Source organism: Labrus mixtus, chromosome 9 (genome assembly GCF_963584025.1).
Source record: "Labrus mixtus chromosome 9, fLabMix1.1, whole genome shotgun sequence".
NCBI lineage: Eukaryota > Metazoa > Chordata > Actinopteri > Labriformes > Labridae > Labrus > Labrus mixtus.
In genome coordinates, this window is record NC_083620.1 from 21,990,871 (window position 1) to 22,011,953 (window position 21,083).

At 39.1% G+C, this 21,083-nt stretch overlaps 4 protein-coding genes across 4 annotated transcripts; 3 read left to right on the plus strand and 1 right to left on the minus strand.

Moving 5' to 3' along the window:
- Positions 1-1,263: 1,263 nt before the first annotated feature.
- On the minus strand, positions 1,264-2,785 carry or95a1 (odorant receptor, family 95, subfamily A, member 1). The gene has a single exon (XM_061045719.1). The coding sequence runs from the start codon at positions 2,416-2,418 to the stop codon at positions 1,453-1,455; it is 966 nt and encodes a 321-aa protein (XP_060901702.1). The 5' UTR covers positions 2,419-2,785; the 3' UTR covers positions 1,264-1,452.
- A 3,868-nt stretch (positions 2,786-6,653) lies between these two features.
- LOC132979888 (diablo IAP-binding mitochondrial protein-like) lies at positions 6,654-8,700 on the plus strand. Its single transcript, XM_061045720.1, has 6 exons — positions 6,654-6,931; positions 7,077-7,209; positions 7,327-7,452; positions 7,661-7,771; positions 7,896-7,992; positions 8,195-8,700. Exons 1-6 carry the CDS (start codon positions 6,795-6,797, stop codon positions 8,398-8,400), a joined length of 810 nt encoding a protein of 269 aa, XP_060901703.1. The 5' UTR covers positions 6,654-6,794; the 3' UTR covers positions 8,401-8,700.
- A 2,956-nt stretch (positions 8,701-11,656) lies between these two features.
- On the plus strand, positions 11,657-13,217 carry LOC132980669 (odorant receptor 131-2-like). The gene has a single exon (XM_061046924.1). The coding sequence runs from the start codon at positions 11,860-11,862 to the stop codon at positions 12,787-12,789; it is 930 nt and encodes a 309-aa protein (XP_060902907.1). The 5' UTR covers positions 11,657-11,859; the 3' UTR covers positions 12,790-13,217.
- A 1,025-nt stretch (positions 13,218-14,242) lies between these two features.
- LOC132980670 (diablo IAP-binding mitochondrial protein-like) lies at positions 14,243-17,420 on the plus strand. Its single transcript, XM_061046925.1, has 6 exons — positions 14,243-14,329; positions 14,732-14,849; positions 15,013-15,135; positions 16,461-16,571; positions 16,743-16,839; positions 17,183-17,420. Exons 1-6 carry the CDS (start codon positions 14,286-14,288, stop codon positions 17,389-17,391), a joined length of 702 nt encoding a protein of 233 aa, XP_060902908.1. The 5' UTR covers positions 14,243-14,285; the 3' UTR covers positions 17,392-17,420.
- Positions 17,421-21,083: the final 3,663 nt, after the last annotated feature.

The window sequence follows — 21,083 nt, forward strand, 5'->3', positions numbered from 1 at the left end:
AGTTAAAGGTCTGGTACGGGTTTGAAAAGGCTGCTTCCAATTAAACTCTTTGCCAATCCAGTTAGATGTTTTTAATAATGCAACAAAAAACAGGCTATATGAATTTTATATTTCTCTAAATGAAAACGGACTACATAGTTTCCCTTTGAGTCATTCTCATTAGTTTAAATAGATGACTACGGTTAATCATTTTCTCCCTGACAAAAAAAAAGTTTAGTGCATGTGCGAGTTCAGCTCGGCCTAACTGCGACACCTGCAGGTGAAAGATTTGTACTACAACAAAACTTTTATGTTAAGTGTACAATTTGAATGTCTTCGTTGATGTGGTGTGTTTAAAAAAGAAATGAAGAGAACAAACCGTAGATTTAGTTGATGCTGCTTTTGATTTTGTTAATAATACAGGAAACAACGTTTAATATTTACACAAAACACATGTTTAATCCCTTCAAACATTTCTTTAATATTTGAATGAATAACAAGGTATAGTTCTAATGTTGTGTATCAAAAGTTTTCTTCTATGGGTTGTAAGTAAAAAAGGTATGTATTTGTATTTTATGGACACATTCACATGTATCATTTGAATGTTTGGGTCTTCATGAGACTGTGGTTTGCAGGGTTAGACTCAGTATTTCTTATTCTCATTTAAATTTGAAAGTTATCCATAGAAAACAAACACATTGAAGCTGTTTGACAATTTCGGCTCTTTTTTATTTACCAGCCTGAAACACGGTAACCCTAAGTATATGCAGTTAGTTTGCTTCAAGAAACTGAATATGGATTTTTGCACTAAATATCAGTGTAAGGCTCTAATTGAATTGCTTGATTTAAATAATATATATATATATATATATATATATATATTTAATAATGTAGTAATTTGGCCTTTAATTTTTTTTTATCTTCAGTGGGTTACACAAGTACTAAAGTGCTATCTTGTCTTCTATCCAGCCACACAGTTAATCATCAATCCTGCACGCTCATTGAGCAGATTTTATTCAGGATAACCTTAATTTCACTGCTGGCACAGAATTTAGGTCAAGCCCTGGTTTGTTTAACGCAGCAGATCTTTGAAACTTAAATGATACCAATGTATTAAAAAAAAGGCTCAGGATAACTTAAAACTTAACAGTTTCAATCGATTCGTGATGAAATCTTGTTCACAGATCAGAATAAGCTTTTTCTCTTATTCAACAAAAGATTGAAAATGTCTGTAAATCTTTATATTTGAGTAATGTTACTTTATTGTTGACTTAATTTGTACACGAAGACAGATTTATGTTGTACAGAGTTTCTGCAGGGATCACCAACAACAGTATAACATATGTTTAAAGCTGTTTAAGCCTTTAAATACAACATTGAATTCAATGTTCTCTGTAGACATTTTTAGACCTTCCGATACCCTGTTTAACATCACAAATCCATCTTTTTGACAGTATACACTCAGTCTCTTTTTCATCTCGCAGACACGGTTTCCTGCAGCTTGCCTCTGATACCTGGTTTGACTTTGTTTGAGCAGCAGAGAAACATTTTTGCAATGTAGGCCCTGAGAATCTGATCTCTAAAGCCGTAGATGAGCGGGCTGAGAAAGCGTGGAATCAGTATAAAACAAAAGTAATTAAAAAAGGACACATCCCCTGGCAGCCAGTTAACATGCAGAACTATGAGAGTTTCAGTGATGGGGCTGGTGAAGGCCAACATGCACAGCAGCAGCTGAAAGCCGTGCAGCAGCACTGTGTGCATGGCTTTGCTTACAGACTCTTTGTCTTGTCTCAGCTTCCTGGTTTCCAGCAGGATTCTCACATATGTAAAGAGGATGATAACAGCCACTACTGCAAAGAAAAGAAAACTCATGGCAGCTCTGAACAATGTCTGGATCGGGGATGAGTTAATAGAATTAGTTTTGCAAATCACAGGGGTGGAGAAGATATTCACAGCAGGGTCATGTTCCATGATGGCATGGTCAATGAGAGGGATAATGCAGCTGATGAGCCACAGAGACAGAACAATGATCCAGATTCGGTCGGAGCGCCAGGCCGCCGGGCGCTGCAGGGGGTAGAAGATGGCAACATAACGCTCCAGTGACATGGTGGCCAGGATTAAAGGTGTGTTCTGGAAAGTGGCGCTGGAAAAAAACAGCAGAGGAACACAGTAGACAATAGCGAATTTCACCTGGCTCATGACGAAGAGGAAAAGCAGCACAGAGGACAAGAGCTGGACGGTGTCATTGATGAGCATGCAGGCAAACAGGATGTACCGAGATGTGTCCAGGAACTGTCTGTGAGATGCAAAAATATGCAGCATGACACCGATGCAGCACAGGAAGACGCAGAAAAAGGGGATAACCACACACACCTTGATGATCACAGACGAGGTTTTGTGGGAAGTTGCATTTCCCGGAAAATCTGTCAGATTCTGCATTTTGCATGTGGGTTACCTGTTCAAGACACAATGAATAAAATGTCCTTACTAATGCTTAAAATACATCCTCAAAAATTCATGGTGACATTTTAAGTTAAAAATAGAATAAAACCTTTAAAAAATCATGGGAAAAAGAACAGGATGTAAACACTTGAAAATGGTTAGAAGAAAAAAAAAAAACATTGCAAGTACATACTATTTACAAGATACAATATTTACCCTCCAAATCAAACATTTAAACAGAAAAAATTGCACTGACACTTAAAACACATCTAACATTCATCATTAGAAAGCATTTTCATACCAAATGACGTCTTCATCAGTCAGAGGCAATGGCAAAGCGTTCTGTTCTTTAACATAGAACTTTTCTACAATGAAAAACAACTCTGATTGTTCTCCCCTTATCTGAAGTGATTGGCTGAACTCAGATCAGTTTGACTTGGGCCTTGATTCCCCCTGAGATACATTATTTTTCATGCAATCATTGTGAAGTGTTATGTTTCCACAAACAACAGATTTCAGAGGGGACTGCTTACAGTTTGATATCTAATTACCTACAGTACAGAAGTTAGACTTGAATGTGTTTAATAACCATTGGCTCTGTATGTCATAGAAACATCCTGTTTTGATCAAAGTGGCTGCTATAGAAGAGGTCACAAGACACTTTCTAATTCACAAAATGCACCCCAAAATTGCTTTGCAGATCAAATGGCATCTCTGTGGGCTGTTGTTGTTTGTACTTCTTTAAGCCATTGTACAGTCATTTTAGGCAAAATACCCCTTTTTGTTCAAATGAACCTTGTTGCAAAAAACATCTAATTCAGACAAGCAGAGTGAAATTTGTACTTTCTGCTGAGAGTTGGTGATAAAAAGTGATACATCTGTACATGAGGTATGTGTGCAGTACTATGGTAGCCTATGTACAACAATGGTATACCATAATACTGTGTGAGGTACTATGGTATGTAACGTGGTATACCATAGTAATATGGGAGTTACTATGGTATGCACCATGGTAATATATAAGGTACTAGTACATACCATGTACCACGTACGTACCATGGTACATGGTACCACCATGGTACAATTGTTATTATATGGATTAAGGTGTGGTAATGGACAAAAGACAAAAAATACAACTTGTTTTTGGCTATGAAGTGGTAGAAACCACACCAAACAGCACTTAAAGTTATTTATAGCTAATAGTTAATAAACCAGCTAACCAGCTCACAATGTTATGCCAATGTGCTAGTGACTGCGCTAGCTAAAATGTTTGCTACTGATTACTCACACTTCCAGCAGACAAGGAGCATCTTTATCTTTTTGTCCACTTGACAAAGGTAACCTCAATATTCACTCATTGGCTTTTATTTGGTTCAACCATTAACTGTATGGTAAGTATCTGATAATTTTGTTCAACTTAATTTACTCACTAGCTTAGTTAGATGCTAACTTAATAAGTGAACTGATGTTCTGCTAGCTTAAGTCCTCCATGTTTTAGCAATTATGGTGAGAGCAATGAGACTTTTTAATAAATGTGCAGGCTAAATTAGGTGTTGTTCTTTTGCACCTAAAATGTCTCTGCATTTCAGGGATTTCAATAAACAATGTATTTAAAAGTGACATCCTTTTTGATATTAATATTTTAAGGATAGTATGCAATGCGCACTGCCTCCATTTTAAAACCCTCTGCTGTAATATAAGCATAGTGCATGTTGACACCATAGACTGTAATAAGAACACACTGGACAGCAGACTCTGGGCTGGTGAACATCAGCATTCCAGTGCAGACTGGACAAACTGGTTGGTGGCAGCAAAATGTCCCCTAAATGTTTTCCCTTTTTTTGCTGATTCAACCACTTTCCATGTCCTTTAACTGAACATGTTTCCAGCTGGATTTTGAATCCCTCATATTGATTTTTGTCACAGTATTAATACTGCTGTGTGGACTTTTTTAGTCAACTGGCCGGGTCAGATGTTCCAGCTGTGACTTGTGCTGTGCACTTTGGAAACTGTGGAGCAAAGTGGTTTGGCAGCGTCCCTAAATGCTGGATACGACAGTGTGACTGGATGACTGGGTTTTCAGGCTGCAGATGTTGAGATATTTACTGCAGGAATAGCAAAAGAGGTCTAGACACGAAGAACCAACTTTGTTTGTCTGTTTTTGTTTTGACCAGAGAAGGTAGTCGGTTTTAAGGCACCCCCCGCGCTGTAGTTTAGGACGCCCCTAGGATTGCCAGGCAAATGGCAAACCAACAGGTTTTGCAGCGATGGAAGCGAGCAAGCGAACTGGTTTAGATCATAGACTGTGAATATTAATGGACGAAGCTTGATAAACGTCACCCATCTGTTATTGCAGGGGGCTTTGGAAGCCCATCGATGGCAGTCGTCATGTTAGAAATGCTGTCTCAGCCTAACTTTCAGTCAAACTGACGACGGACTAAGAGAGTTGCTGCTTGGGCCTTATACTAAAAGAAGGAATGAAAAAAAAAAACATTGGAATCAACAATCTAAATTGTTATTTCAAACACTGACATCCGCTCTGGTTTTCACATCGATGCATCCCGAGTAAAGATATTGTTAGTATGAATGCCTCAATATGTTGCAATGTTATTGCTCCTCAAAGATTTTCTTTATTTCAAGTACAACTAACTCAAGCATGGAACACTTTGGTTATTGCTAGACACATGTTAAGGATACTAAATCTGTTGTAGTCTGTTTGAATGTATATATGGAACAAAATGGGGGAGGAGGGTAAATATTGTCAACAGTTCATGTCAGAATAGTCCTTTACATTTCAGGACTGTACATTCCAATTTCTGTGACTTATATATACTGGAATAGAGCTTCCCCTACCTTTCGTACTCGTATATTGGTCTGGAATAGAGAAATAGTTGATTGATTACTGGTTATTATTTTTCTATCTATTTGGCCAAATTAGGAAAGAAATATCTCACGACAGATAACAGTCCATATAGAGTAGGTCGAGCCCATACTTTTGCGGTTGTGTATCTTAGAATTTGAACAGAATAAACCACAATCCTATTACTTGCTAATAGGTGTTATTTAAAGCACATTTATGTTTGTTGGTGCTGTCGGTGAAAAAAGTCTCATAAAAATAACTCTCCAACAACCTCATTGAAATCAGCAGAATATCTTTGCATCAGCATTATTTGCAAAGATATGATGAAATCCACAAAGAGATGTTTACTTGAAATGACTTCCAGGTGGAGCAGTGCAGTTAGGCACGATGTAAAATCTCAAGAGCACGCTAACAAAGCACGTTCCACATCCCCTGCTTAGTAATTGACTGAGTGGTTGATTATTAACGTTAAGCTCCAGAGTCCCATGGTACAACCTGAAAGTCTCATGTGTTTGACAAACAAGTTGAGAGCAGCACCGTGGGGCTCGTCCCCTTTTGCGTAACTTTTACGTCAGTAATCGGGACTGTTCGGGATCAGACAACACAGGTGGCCTAAACAAACTTTCAACATCCAAACTCACCGGGTGCCACCATAGTAAATAAGTTATTTGAAGCTACCAGATTCAATACTATTGCAAAACTTTTGGCAACATTTTGTATATGGATTTTTTAGGGACATGGTGCAGAAAAACACATTTTATTAAAGTGACAAGAGAAAATATTAGAAGATAGTAAGGATTAAATACACATAAAGACATTTGTCATTATTGAGCTATTGTTTTAGGTTTGTTGAGACCTTTGAATAAACAGATGGAGCTGCTATACTGAATATTTAAAGACGTCGGCAAAATCTTCTACGGCCACTTTCCTGTCATGACATGGAGGATATAAACGTAGAGAAGACATTAATATACTGTCCTCATTTTTTGTTTGCATGAAAAGACATGCCATTTTTATTTAAAATGTCATTATCATAAGGTCTAATACAAATGACTTATTTTCTTTAGATAATTTTGTTTTTCCAATTGTCCCCCTTTCTCGTGCACAAATACCCTCAAACACACACACACATATACACACACTAGAGCAAGAGAGTGAGTAAACTAGACGTAAAACTCGTCCTTTTGGCCGTTCTCAGATAAAGCCAACTACGCACATTTGCAGACAGAGTAAACAGGTCGATGCCTTTTACATAACAACATGGTTCTGGGGCCCTATAAATACCAACAGGAATCTCAGTTGGTCATCATCGAGCAGACTGAAAGATCGCAAGCATCAAATCAAGATTATTCCTCTTATTTACTTACTTACTTACTTAATTACTTACTTTTGCAAAGATAAGACAACAGTTGAAGGACGGTATATTAGTTCAAAAACTGAGAATTGACTGTAAGCAACTACTTCTATCATATAGATCAAAATCTCTGTGTTAGTGCAGCAACTTATCCGCAAAATGCAAGCTGTTCGTCAGTGTTCGGTGTGTGCCAGCGGTGCTACTGGAGGACTTCTGCGAAACCAGACAGACTTTTCGTTTCTTAGGACCAACAAGAGTGTGCTCAGGAGAGGAGCCGCCTGTATCCGCTTCATAAGGTTGGTTACAATTCATTTTTCTTGAAAAGCTTTTACATTACTTTGGATGCTAGATTACTTCAGATTTGACTTGTCAGGCATCACTGGCTCTTGCAGAACTGTATGTATAATGACTGTGTTATATTCTGTGTCTAATTTTCTGCAGCATTTCTGAGAGTGGCCAAATCAGCAGCTCCGAGAGCGGAGTCCAAAAGTTGGAGGATAAGACAAACGCTGCACGCATCAGCGTCACAACTACTAGCGGTGCCAGTGGGCTCAACACTATCTCTGTGACAAAGGTTGGTCCATCTCATACAAGAGATTTTCTTCTGTAACTTTGAAAAAAGATCACCTGTTTTTTTATCTGATTCAAGATCAATTGGAGGAAGGTGTTAAAGTACTCTGTTTGTTTGTAGCAGGTGGAAAACCTCTCTCATGACTCCCTGATCAGAAGAGCTGCCTCAGTGGCAACAGACGGTTCAAGTACCTTCCTCTCACAGACCACCATCGCTCTCACCGATGCCCTCAAAGACTATACAAAGGTAGATTTCTTCATTTGTGAATATCCACATAGAGATCCAAGTTTAGCTTTGGCTCATCATGAGAATAAAACTATTCATACATGTCATCACTCATGTATTATTGACACTACAGAGCGTAGCTGGATAACAGCTTCTATTGGAACATTATTACTTTAAAAATGGTCTTGCACTGTCCCTGACTTTCTGCTCTCTCTCTGTTTGCTAACAGGCTGTGCACACACGCGTTGCTTTTCAAAGGCGCTATTTAGCCACACTGCGGAAACTGACCTCAGCAGAGGAGGACTCACTCCTGGAGGTGATCAATATGCAGCGTGCTGAGGTAGGTTTCTGCTGTTATTTGACGATAAAAGTACTCTAGCATTGTGTTCATACCTGCTTCAACTATTTGCAAAAACAAAAGAATCAATGTGTATGTTTTTGATACATATTTTTTCTTCTAACAGGCTACTGACAGACTAGATGACTGCAAACGCTTTGAGTCAACCTGGATCAACGCCGTCAACTTGTGCAAAGTGGCAGCAGAGGCAGCACACTCTTCAGGTTTGTTAAAAGTGTTCTCGTGCAAAGCTGTGTGTGTGTATGTGTTCTTAGAAGAACACCATTTAAAATGAAAGTGGTTCAGTGGATAGGAGTGCCTTATAAAGATTCACAGTTCATGTTAGAACTTTCTCTTGGTTTTATGTCAAACTAAAGTCCTTATCAGCGATTTTAACAAAATGTATGTTTGCATGTGTTTTTCCAGGAGCAGAACACGCATCCATCACAGTGAGGACAAACGTTCAGGTGGCCCAGTCGCAGGTGGAGGAGGCTCGCACACTGTCAGCCGATGCAGACAAGAAGCTGGCTGAGACTAAGGTCGAGGAGATCCAAAGGATGGCAGAATATGCTGCCTCTAGGTGGGATAGTGAGGAGCACGAGGTGCATGAGGCTTATCTTCGAGAGGACTAAGACATTGACAGAGATATATGAAAATTAAGCAAAACATTTGCTTATTTTTTAGCCTGTGAGATTGTACAGGGACTACGATGTGTAATTGTTTCAAGTTGCATAAATTATTATTTAAGATTATTTATTTGATCAGTAAATGTCAGCTTGGCTCTTGGAGCTTCTGAAAAACGATTATGGAATCTCCAATAAACATACAGTCTATATTTGGCAGTGTGAAAGAGGGGTTTATCCAACATAGCATCACCGTGTTGTTTATTGTATGGCTTTTTGTGGAAATAAAATGTACTCAAAGAAAAACTATTTTGTGCCTCCTATCATTTTTGTTTTTGGTGACTTTTCACATCATTGCAAAAGATCTGTAAAATCTGCAAAAGTACAGTAATCTGCAAAAGTGCAGTACGTGTTGATGTGTAAGCAGATATTTAATCATCATTTACAGATCATATGCATTACCGTAGGTCAACCGAAACAGTTAGACATGGATACATATCAACGGAAGACAAATAGTGGAAAAACTGATTTTCATCGAAAATGGGAGCTGAGATTTTGTGCTGTACAAATAAACTTGACACTCAAGCCTGGTCTCGACCCCCCTCGAGCCCCCCCCCCCCCCCCCCCCCCCCCCCCCCCCCCATTCTGGTCTGGTCTGCCACCTGGTACTGGTACCTGGATTTACATGGACAAATGCAACAGCAGATTTGAGCACGTCCATGTCCACAGCTCTCTGTTGACATACTGCCCCAGTGCCAGCTGCTTTGACTGCCCTGCAGACACATTGCTAACAGTTGAAATGTTGATCAGGGTCTTCCACCATTTAAGGGCCAAACGCATCCTCCTGAAGACCAGCACTGTAGTGACAGACTCTGGCTCAGAATGGAGGCATGTCAGGCTCCTTAGCGAGTGAACCTGACCTTGTATTCCAGCTGAAAATGTAATACTGTGAAAGGCATATTTAAAAGGATTTTTTTTACCTCCCGTCTGTCAAAGTAACCGCCCCAACCTCAACTTTTAACCCAAGGCCGATAAGAACTGCTTTATTTTGTGTTTTAAAACCTTTCACTGATGAACCATTAACCGTCTTTGGGTCAAATTTTTGGGGCTGCCTCTTAACTTGATTTGAACAGATACCTTTAAAAGTTATCTGCACCAACCTGGGCTGTTGCAAAATCTGAGCCTAATACAAATACAGAGAGCTGCAGAAGTGCATCCAGAATCTTAGTCTTGTTTGTGATGTATTGTCTTTGTGTTGGTTGCAGATAATTTATGATAACATTTAAATACAATTTTATTTTACAATGTAAGTGAAGAACTTAATAAAAGCATTTTGTTAATAGTTTTGATAACACCTGTCTTTAATTACATAAAGTACATGACAGATCAATGGTTTCCAACTTACTTTCATCTTTAATCGTAGACAAACTTAGCAGTGAATAGTTTAAATTATTAATGAAGCCATTAGCTGTCACCTTTAATGAGTTTCACAGGAGTTCATGCCATAAGAGAGTTGTGATGATCAGCTCATTAGTACCGCTGTACTGTTTTGATTCTTACCTCACATGGAAAAAAAAAAACAAAACATGATTCCAGAAGGCCACCAGCTCGTTCATATTCCCTCTCGATTCCTTTGTTAATGGCTTCTAGTAAATGAAAGCATAGAGCAAACTCTTACGACAAACATAAGTTTGAATGTGAAAGAAACTGTCAGACAAAAGTGGTGGTGATTAGACTTTAACTTCATGTAGCCATAAGGGGCATGAGACCCACTATTGTTACGATGAGGGGGTTAACTGTGCTACAAGGAGGTCAGGTTTTTCCATTCCTTGAAAAAATATCTCAATATGATGTAAAGCAATTCTAACACATTACAAGCACTTCTGATACAGTGTGCTGGTGCCTTTAGAGTACATCCCATGCCAGCAGCTATGTGAGGCTTCACCTTATAAAATGTAGTTTTGGACTAATGACAGTGCGTTTACGTATATTTATGCTCAGTGGCTAAGTTTACCATGCCAACTATCTTTGTTAAGCTTACATATTAACATCTGCAAAATTAATACTAAAAACAACTACAACGGAGGATCCAGCTTTGAAAAATAAGGGTCAACACAGAAATGCCAAAAACTGAAGTTCCTGAACTTCCCCTTCAAAGTGCATTTCATTGCATCTCCAGCTCCTCTTTGCAAGATAGTCACATCAGGCCTCAAATGAACTCCGACAGCAGAATTCAGACCCTGAATTAAGTTACTTACACAAGGACAGGCCCAGATGTACCAACTTGTATCTCAACATTTACATCTCACTTTTAGAAATAGCAGAAGATACTGATTAAACTCTAACTATCACACATTCACAGAACCAAGCTTCGGCTCTTTGCAGGCAGATGGAAGGCTGGGATTAGAAATTCAATGCAAACAGTAGAACACTGCACCCTAGTGTGTCTAGAAACAGCAGATGCCTCTCCAATCAGGTGCAATTGGTTGGTTCATTGAGGGGTTTGTTATGACAGGGAAACAGGATGGATTAGACAGGTCTGAGTCCGAAACTTTGTGGCCCTGAGCATAACATTTCGTAACTTAAGCGCCTCACAATCCTGAAAAGTCTGGACTTTGTCCAAGTTGGTTGAACCGGATAGCAGGCTGTTCGATGTGTGAGTGGGCCGGTGTGTGAAAGCAGCAGGTAATATTCCAGACAATTCACACCAAACGTGGGCCTGTCGAGGACGCGGTTCATGTTGCATGAAGTTTCATTGCTTTGTTTTTTTTGGGGGGGGCTTGTATATCATTTTCCACTCTTGTGTGTATTTAGAATTTGGTTTCAGTTGTAGTTGAGAATGTGCTCACATCTCCTTTTCTTTGCTACAGTATTTTGGCGGGATTATTTTGTGGTTCACATATTAAAACCACTTATGACAAGTGCCAAGGCCAAGAAAAGACCAAGAAAAGACTGGGCTCTGCAAAAGGCCTCTTAATAATGATGTCATCACATTTGGATATTGATAAGTCCTTCGGAAAGTTGTAGTTCTCAGAGGCTTTTTTTTTTACCACAGCCTTGCCCCTTCATTTAGGGTGCACATGTTTTTCTGAATGTTCTTCTGTGGGAAACTTATTTTCCTTACTACTACAAATACTTGCAGGACCTAAATGTGTGGTAGTGTAACTAAAACAGCCCAAAAACTTTGTTAGCAGTTACTGCTGATGCCACTTTCATGTGGTGATTCCCTGGAGCTCTAGTTGTGTTCATTTAAGCCTTCAGACACAGTCCTCTCTTTCATTCATCCTTGAAACACTGTGCCACAAATGACACATTTGTGTAAGAACGGTTTGTAATCTGAGAGTCCTATGCCATTTAACCTTTTTAATAACTGTTTATGTCATGTGTTACTGCTGTGTATTGTTTCTTTGTGGATAAATGTTAATTCTACCAGTAACTTTTTGAACCTATTTGACCTTATTACCATACATGGATAGCAATAATTCACTTGTTAGTACTGTATCCATCATGCAAAGTTTTAATTTTAAGATTATTTTAGTTCAGGTTTTAGTAGCAGTTTTCCTTTGCATCAACTTCATGCTGATCACAACTTTTTTTATGAAGGAGTTCTTCTACACAACTATGCGCTACATCTTATTTGCTGTTACTCTGCTGTCTGATTGTGTGATGTTGATTGTCACAAATCTCCTGCTCATCTGCAACTATTTTAACTTCACCATGAATTTATGGTTGTGTGTTATCATGTTCATTTTGTCAACTGTGTACTCTTTGGTCACACCATTTACTCTGACAGCAATGACCCTGGAGCGCTATGTAGCCATTTGCATGCCCCTGCGTCATGGCGATCTGTGCTCAACACACTGCTCGCTGCACTGCATTCTCCTCATTCACAGCCTCAGCTCCATTCACTTCATTGTTGATCTCTCCATCTATTTTGCATCCACACCAATCAAGTTCTACAAACAATCCATGACCTGCAACCATTGGATCTTTATTTTGTATAGATGGCAGGATCATTTACGAAATGCTATAAAGGTGCTTTATTTTTTGTCTATGTGCATCATCATTGTATTTTCCTATGTTAGAATAATGAAAGCAGCCAGAGCTGCATCAGGAGAGGATAGAAAGTCAACATGGAAAGGGCTCAAAACAGTCATTCTTCATGCTTTCCAGCTGCTGCTTTGTCTCATCCAGCTGTGGTGTCCATTGATAGAATCGGCTGTCCTTCAAACAAATGTCAAGGCATACATTAATCTCAGGTACATTAACTACATTATTTTTTATCTTGCTTCAAGATGCCTGAGTCCTCTTATTTATGGCCTCAGGGATGAAAAGTTCTTCTGTGCAATGAAGTCCTACCTTCTCTGTGGCTTTTACAAGAAAAACTTTTTTATTTGACATCTGTGATCTTGAAGAATGTTTGTATGATTTATAGCCTATTTATTATTTATTACATATGATGGACAACAACAGTTTAAATAATCATTGCTTCATTGAATTTTACATTAACCCCATCTGATTGTGCTTATATTGTTGTTCTATTACATTGTTAAACATTTAATCACAAACTCATACTGAATTCAGAGAATCCACAGCCTCTGGGCTGAATGAATGATCCATCATGACATGCTCTTAATGTCCTTTGAAAGTCCCTGATATTTCCATGTACCGATATATATATTGTAAAAATGCCTTCATGAAGTCTGTTTCCAGCTGTGGGTGCATTGTTAATCAATATGGTATCTTTTAGTAATGATCATTTGTCTTTATGTGTACCTTTACCACTGTATAGCCCTCCATCTCTTTTAAAACTCACCTTATTTTCTTTTTTTAACTTAAATGAGTTGTTATTTGGATGTTGTTACAATAAAAATGAGATTTGAAATGCAGTTATTTCCTCTTTATTTAGTCACAGTTGAACACTGATTTACATGTGTGAACAATCATGTTTATTCTATCATTGTTTGTCTGCAGATGTTATACTCATGTCTTTATTTTATTGTTGTATACACACTTTTTTGCGTCCCTCTCTATATCAATGGGTTACTATGGCTGCAGAAATGTAAAATCATAGCCTCTTCTTAGTTAAAAGGTCTGGTCAAATAATATCCTTATGTTACCTTACATGTGAATAAATGACCCCAGCCTGTCCCGTGCAGTGAGATACAAAGTTTGACTTTTTCTGAGAATAATGGTATCAGTTTCTGATCAGTACCTGGCTGGTAAATACTCCAAGACTTAGATTGGTATAAGAATAAAAGAGTGTTCATCCCTTACATTATCAACTACATATTTTGTCACAGACATTTTATACATTAGTTATGCTTTGTTGTAGCAATTTGGACAAAGTTGTCACACTCACACACATTGTAGACAATCCTGGTCTCAATCACTAGGATTAAATCAAGTCAAACCTTTTCAGGTTTCACATTGGGGTACTGATGTTTCTGTTGCACATACATTGAAAACCAAAGATTACTGAAATATCAATGAAAAACATTTTGGTACGTCTTTGAAAAGCACTTCTTGTACCCTTGCAAGCGCAGAGCCCAGTGTGAAAAAGCTTCTCAGGCATCCAGAGCTCTGACTAAACTGTCAAACAACACGCTACACAACTGACGTAAGTCTCTAAATTTTCTAAATGAAGCCTTTTATATGTTTCTAATATTCTCTGAGGTTTTATGATTTGAACAACACAACCACACAGAGAGACTTTTCTTTAACTCTGTCACTTTGCTTTACACATTACAGCAATATTCATTTCCTTGTAATTTTAAGCCCGAGAGAATGTTCCTGCATTCACCACCAGAGGTCGCCAGTTTTCAGTCTACTCCTTCTCAGCAGTGGAACCTTTGATCAGTGACGTGAAAGGTTGTTTATTGTGGCGGACCAAGATGGCCGCGCTACGGGCGGTAACAAGCTACCTCCGGCTCCTCAGGTAGGATATTTACCTTCAGTAAAAAGCGTTTGAATGGACAAATATCACATACAAGCTGTGCGCGTCATGTTAAGTCTTTAAAAAAAATGTAGCTGTTGACGTTGTTACAGGAAATGATAAAGCTTGGTTTTTTTTTTTACCAACAACCGGAAGTCGTCAGTATACATGTAAAACTTGATTTTCACGACCTAAATTACCTTTAATTATTTAGTTTATCAGTACAAGAGAGTGCTTGTCCGCATCCTTAAATATATTTCAAAGCTATCTTCGTAATTTCGTGAAGAGTAAGTTATCTAGTTAACTACCAATATTAGATTAGGTTTCTATACGTCACAGTGCCCTAAGAATTTAAATGAGTTAATTACTGTCTTTGAGTTTAAACTAATTTCTTGTTTTATTCAGGAGTTCTGCTCGTGTCCTGCTCAGTAGTAGGAAACCAGGGAAATGGAGAAGTATTCTGTTCACCAGCGTAGCCTCGTTATCTGTCGGCGGTGGACTATGTGCGATACCTTTCAGACAGGTGAGTCACCACAGCCTGACAAATACATGCAAAGCAAGTTTATTACTATAGCACATGTCAACACCAAGACAATTCCAGGTGCGTCACACATGCAGCAGTCGTCTGAAGTATATCATTCACATCATTTGTTTTACCTTGTTCTCCCTTGGTGCCTCTGGTGCAGGTTGACAACCTCTCCCATGACTCTCTGGTCAAACGAGCAGCATCGCTGGTTACAGACAGTTCAAGCACTTTCCTCTCTCAGGCCACCCTTGCTCTCATAGATGCCATCACAGACTACTCAAAGGTAAGTGTGGAAAACGTATTCCCACATCCAGAGATAGTCCTAAACTTATAATGAAGCTTATTTAACTACTCATTGTCATCAATCAATCAATCAATCAATTTTTATTTGTATAGCGTCAACTCATAACAAGTGTTATCTCGAGACACTTTACAAAAAGCAGGTAAAATACCTTACTCTTTGTCTGTTAACATTACAAAAGAGCAGGTAAAAAGACCTTACCCATTGTTATGTTACAAAAAGCAGGTAAAATACCTTACTCATTGTTATGTTACAAAAAGCAGGTAAAAGGCAAAAGTTACAGTGGTAAGAAAAAACTGCCTTATTAAAAGGCAGAAATCTTCGGCCGGATCCCCGGCTCATGACGAAACAGCCTTGACAGGCCGAGACTGCGCCAGGCTTGGAAAGGGATAGGGGGAGAGATGGGATAAGATGCAGGAAGAGGGATATGGAGCAAGGGGGTGGGGGGAGGCAAGCCGTCCATCAACAATCCAGTGGGGAGGGGGTTGTTCTGGCAGGCCGCCCATTGCCGTCATAATGCCATTCACAATAAACGATGTAGGTGGCAGCATGCACATGATTTAAAGAATGTTGTATTACCCATGTTGATGTAATTCTAATTTTATTTAATATTTTATTTGAAAAGGGGCAGTGTATATTAATCAACATTCAGACGGATGTAAATGTACCCGAATTGGCCAAAAGGCTAATTTTCATCGGCAGTCCCTTTGCCAGATGTTATCTGGCATCACGGAATTAAATGTAACCCATTAACATACGTTCATTAGTAAAGGAACAAAACATAGACAAAAAACAACAAGCACAGATATATACAATACAACTAATCTCCAATGTATGAAGACCAGCACTTGTGTTAGCAGAGATTGTTGAGCTGTTACAGAAAGTGAATGTACTTATGTAAATGTTTTAGTTCAGGAAGACAGACATTTAAAAAAAAAAAGAAGGTATATAGAGAGGTTAAAGAAAGTTAAGGTGTGTAGAGACAAACCGATGACAGTTTTTCCGTATGATCTCCATACAAACTGTAGAGCATGTGTTGGTTTTAATCTTGAGTTCACCTTCCGTTGCCACTTAAAGATACAAGAGGAGTATGAGGAGTCATTTGTTGTGGCTCAAAGCATCAAAAAACAAAACACTCCTCTGGCTCGTAGAGAGTCTACAGTCTAAAATGCTGTTTCTGTCTGAAACTTTTCACCTAAAATTGTAGAAAAAGTGTTCATATGACTTTTTGGTGCTACTTTTAAGCTACAGTTGATCTCAGATTCTAAAATGCAAATTGTGTATGTACACCCTGTGTTTGCTGACAGGCTGTGCACACACTCATTGCTCTCCAAAGGCGATATTTGGACTCTTTGGGGAAACTGACTCCAGCAGAAGAGGACACAATCTGGCAGGTGATAATTCGCCAGCGTGCAGAGGTACATCTTTTCTTTGCCTTTTTTGATAAAACTTCCTGAAAAAGCTGAGCAAAGCATTCAGTGTTCTGTTTATTGATTGCTGGAACATAAATATGACAGCAGACCCACTACAACAATGTTGTAGGCCTCTTTGAGTCTTACTTTAGTTTTATAACTCTCTCTTCCTGACAGGTTAGTGACAGACAAGGTGAATGCAAGCGTTTCGAGTTAACCTGGATCACGGCAGTCAAGCTGTGTGAAACTGCAGCGGAGGCGGCATACACCTCAGGTGTGTAAAAGTGTCTGAGTTGGGTGATTGAATAGTCAGGAAGTGAGGTTTTCTCAGAGGTCTTGTCCTGAAAAATACAAGTGTTTCGCTTTGAATTATGTCTCAAAGCTTTGTGTGTTGCTTTCTGTGCTGGTTCCAATTCAGCGGCTGTCAGTGTTGCTCTTTGGACGCTGTGTGGATCATTTGTTGTCACTCAACAGGGCTTTGTGTAGCAAAATGGAGATGATGGACAGGAGGGCCTTCTTAATGACCACACCTAATGTCTGAACTCAAGGTGGTGTTATGTCAACCTTTGAACCTTCTTGAAAAATGTGACCGTGTTTTTGCATGTGTGTGTCTTCAGGAGCCGAACACGCGTCCATCACGGTGAGGACAAACATTCAGGTGGCCCAGACGCAGGTGGATGAGGTACAAAAACTGTCAGCAGATGCAGATAAGAAGCTGGCTGAGACTAAAGTAATGGAGGTTGAAAGGATGGCACAGTATGCTGCCTCCTTACAGAATACTAATGAAGAGGAAGAGGTGCCTGAGGCTTATCTGAGAGAAGACTGAAAAAAACACCCTGTGTTATATTGGGGGGGGGAAGTCCTTCTTTTTTAAGTCTGTATTGTGTTCAGCACTAGGATTTGTCACGTTTGATTTGTCTCATGTTATCTGCACATAAACTGCGATACTGAAAAAGTAAATCACCAAATTAGGGGCAATGTCTCCATAATTTTGGAGACATTGTAATAACTATTTATTTCAGTATTGATTATCAACTGATTCCGGTGTGTAGAGGGTCATGTTTTTCTCTTTCATGGGATGTGATTTTGTGACTTTTGCTGCATCATATTTTTGTGTTGTTTTGTTTTTTGTCAAAAATTATATAATAAAGACAAGACACTCATGTTGCACATACAACTGTTTACATTTTTGTCTTGATTTGAAATCTATAATCTCTCTATTTTTGCTTTTATTGTTTATTTTTGTTAATGAAATTGGATGTTAAGTTTACTGGAGCGACAAGAGCATCGTGCTGCTTTTTAATGGATTTTATCCAAATGACTTACTGGTGGAAACATTTCAAACTATGTTTCCACTTGTACTGTTTCACAAGAAAGAGAAATGTTTCACAACTTCTTTGTTCATGTTTCACATATGAGGTATTGGTGCAACAAAACATCCCTCTGTGGTCACATCTTGGGAAATATTCTGTTTGCTAAAGTGACCATTATCCAGTCATCATGTCAGAAAAACTTGTGAACAATGTTTATTGTACAATTTAACGAACTAGCTGATAATTATCATGAAGACACCATGCATTTAAATCTTCAAATTCATTTCTCCCTCATTCCCACGTTCCCCTGAGAACATCTCTCAGTTGGTGTTGCTTTACATGTTATTTGTGTCTCTCTATTTCACTCAACAACTCGACTTTCACTGCAAATTAGCCATGTCCGGACTGTCCCCTATAGAGCTTTTAGGCTGTTTATCAACTCCCTCCATGTCATCACTTCATCTTCAGTGTCACCTCTTTCCACACTGTCACAGAAGAGGAAACAAACTGGAATACCTCTGATCAGTGTTTAAAAAAAAAACTTGAGTAGTGATGTGTTTTAAATTGGGAAACAATGTCAGTAGAATTGCTTTGCTTTAAGCCTGCATGTTTTTAATGCAATGATACCGGTTTGAGTAACTCTGATTGATGCTAAGCTAAGGTGTGTGCGGTTGGTCAAACATGAATGACGTGATGTGTGCAACAAACTGCCATGTTTATTAGGTGAGGGTGATATAACATTACTCTCTATATGTATACTAAAAAGGTTTTTCAAATTTTCCTTCACTTCATAATGGCCTTTGAGGGACCCCTATTAATTTGCCCGGTGTTAATTATGGAGGAAAAACTCAGCAGTTATCAAATATCTCCCGCTGATGTTTCAAATGTATTTCCTTCCATATTCACTGACATGAATGTACATAAGGTAAGGATTTCTTCATTTCTGCTATAAACGTTTCTTTTACGTCCAGCAGATGGCGACCTTCATACATTGTAACACTCACTTTTAATTGCTTTAGGTGGCTACCCTGCCTCCACAGCCTCAGCTCTTGTCCAGTGTAAGTATTTTATTTGTGCCATTATCTCTCTCTGCTACTTCAATAAAAAAAAAGGTTTTACAATGACCTTCACCATTTCTTTTTTGAATTAGGAGTAGTGCTGCATAGGGGCACCAGATTGTTAGAGAACCCTTAATATTCAGCATGCTCTGGTGCATGTATACTTTTTAATTTGCACGTGTAATTGGCTCTTAACCTGTGTTTCCATTTACACCACAGTTTGACATGACGCACTGTTCTGTTACTGCTCCGTTGTGTACATTCAAGGTCAAAAATACATGCAAGACTGTAGCCATATCTACTCATTCAGTGATGTGAGTTTGCTTTGTAACAGGTACGCTGTCTTAATTGCGTTCATGTCTGTCTTCCTAAAGGTCAGCGTGCACTGCAGAGGGTCATTTCAGAGGGGGCTCATTATGGGGAAGACCCTCTAAAGTTGCAAACAGGAGTGTGTAGCATCAGCATTGAGGTGACCTCTCCCTGCTTGTTGGTCAAGCCTTGGCAGGGGATGGGACCATGAGAGTGGCTACAGAGTAGGGGGGTGGTGGGGGGGGGGGTTTGAGGTGTGCAAGGACTGGCTCACCAATGTGACTAGTGAGGAATGTTGTGTTTAACAAAGGCTGTTTTCACAGACTGTAAAACCAAATGTCCCAGACAGTCTGTGTGGACGTGCACCCACTGGTCACAGAGGAGGTGGTGCCACAGTGCAGCCTCGCCTGCCTGGAGGAAAATAATGTAATGCTGCTTACTTATTTTTGCAGCATAAAATCTCAGTAAGGTAACCACAATTAGAAAGGTCATGGGCCATAAATGCTCATAAACTATTTAGTGCCACAGAGGGAGGTTTGAGCATTTATGCAGCATTTACGCAGAACAAGTTATGCCAGTGGTGTGAAACAACCCTTGCTGCAACTATATCAGCCAAATTGGTGATATCATTAACACATTAAATGTTTTGTGGGAGAAAATAAGATGTGATTTATCATCTTATAAACACACAAGCCTCCTCACTGCATTGACTTTACGGTTCCAATGCAAAGTGGCCCAGGAGGGGAGATTGATCGGTGAAAAGGGCAGCACTTTCACCTGGGGATTTATAGCTCTTTGAGGGTATAAATAAACCACCAGAGGGTATAGAGGCAGGGGGTATAGTGTGGTGACACATCATGGGTCATGCTTTAATCACAGTGAAGCTGGGATGTAGCGCTGGAAGAGCGAGCGGGTTAAATTTTGCAGGAGATGGGGGCTCCCTGGAGGGTTCACGTCCCCCTGATCAGGACACTAACAAGACGTCACTGCAGAGCGAAATGCGTCTCTAAATGAGGGAATCACATTGAAACCAGAATGTGTGCTTATCACCAGTGGGAAAAAAAAAAAGATGTTCACACTAAAAATCTGCTGAGGGAGCATGTTCATCAGTTCAGTGCATGATAATAACACTGTGCTGCACACAACGCTGGATTCCTGAATGTGTAAAAAGCTGTAATTATCTCAAAGAAAGGAACAATGCAAGAGAGAGTTTCATTACCACTTTGTTTAAGGACAGATGAGTGTTGGTGTGTCTGTGTTGAAAGCCGGTGAAACTTTCTTTTTGACTTTTTCAGAATGAGGAACCAGTGAAGCACTTTAGCTGCATGTGACTGTCCTTGAATAGGAAGTCTCCTGCGGTTAATATTAACTTTTGCATTCATTTCCTTGTTTTGTTTCCACCACAGTTACAGAGTAGGCTTAAAACATCAACAATATAAACGGTTCACCATTATCATGCTTATGTAGGTTATTCATTTTGGCACACTTTTTTTGTAGACTTCTGACTGCTAAGTGGTACAAAAATGTGGAGATGTCTCTTTTGTTGATGTTTATTTACCTATTTCTCCCTAAAAAAGTGCTCATATGTGTATTTGTCCAGATTATCATGTCATTCAAGGAGAGATTTACTAGCAAAGAATGCTTAGCTAACCTGTTTTTTCCACATTTGACTGGTTGAATAGGATTCTGATGGTCATTATGAGTTTATGCAGTAAATATCATGTGTATTACTTTTAAATTCTGAACCTCCAATTGTAAAGATTTATGGCACATGTAACCATTTGCAGGCCTGATTGCCAAATCACCCATGGGACCTGACCAAAGATCAAACAAAAAAA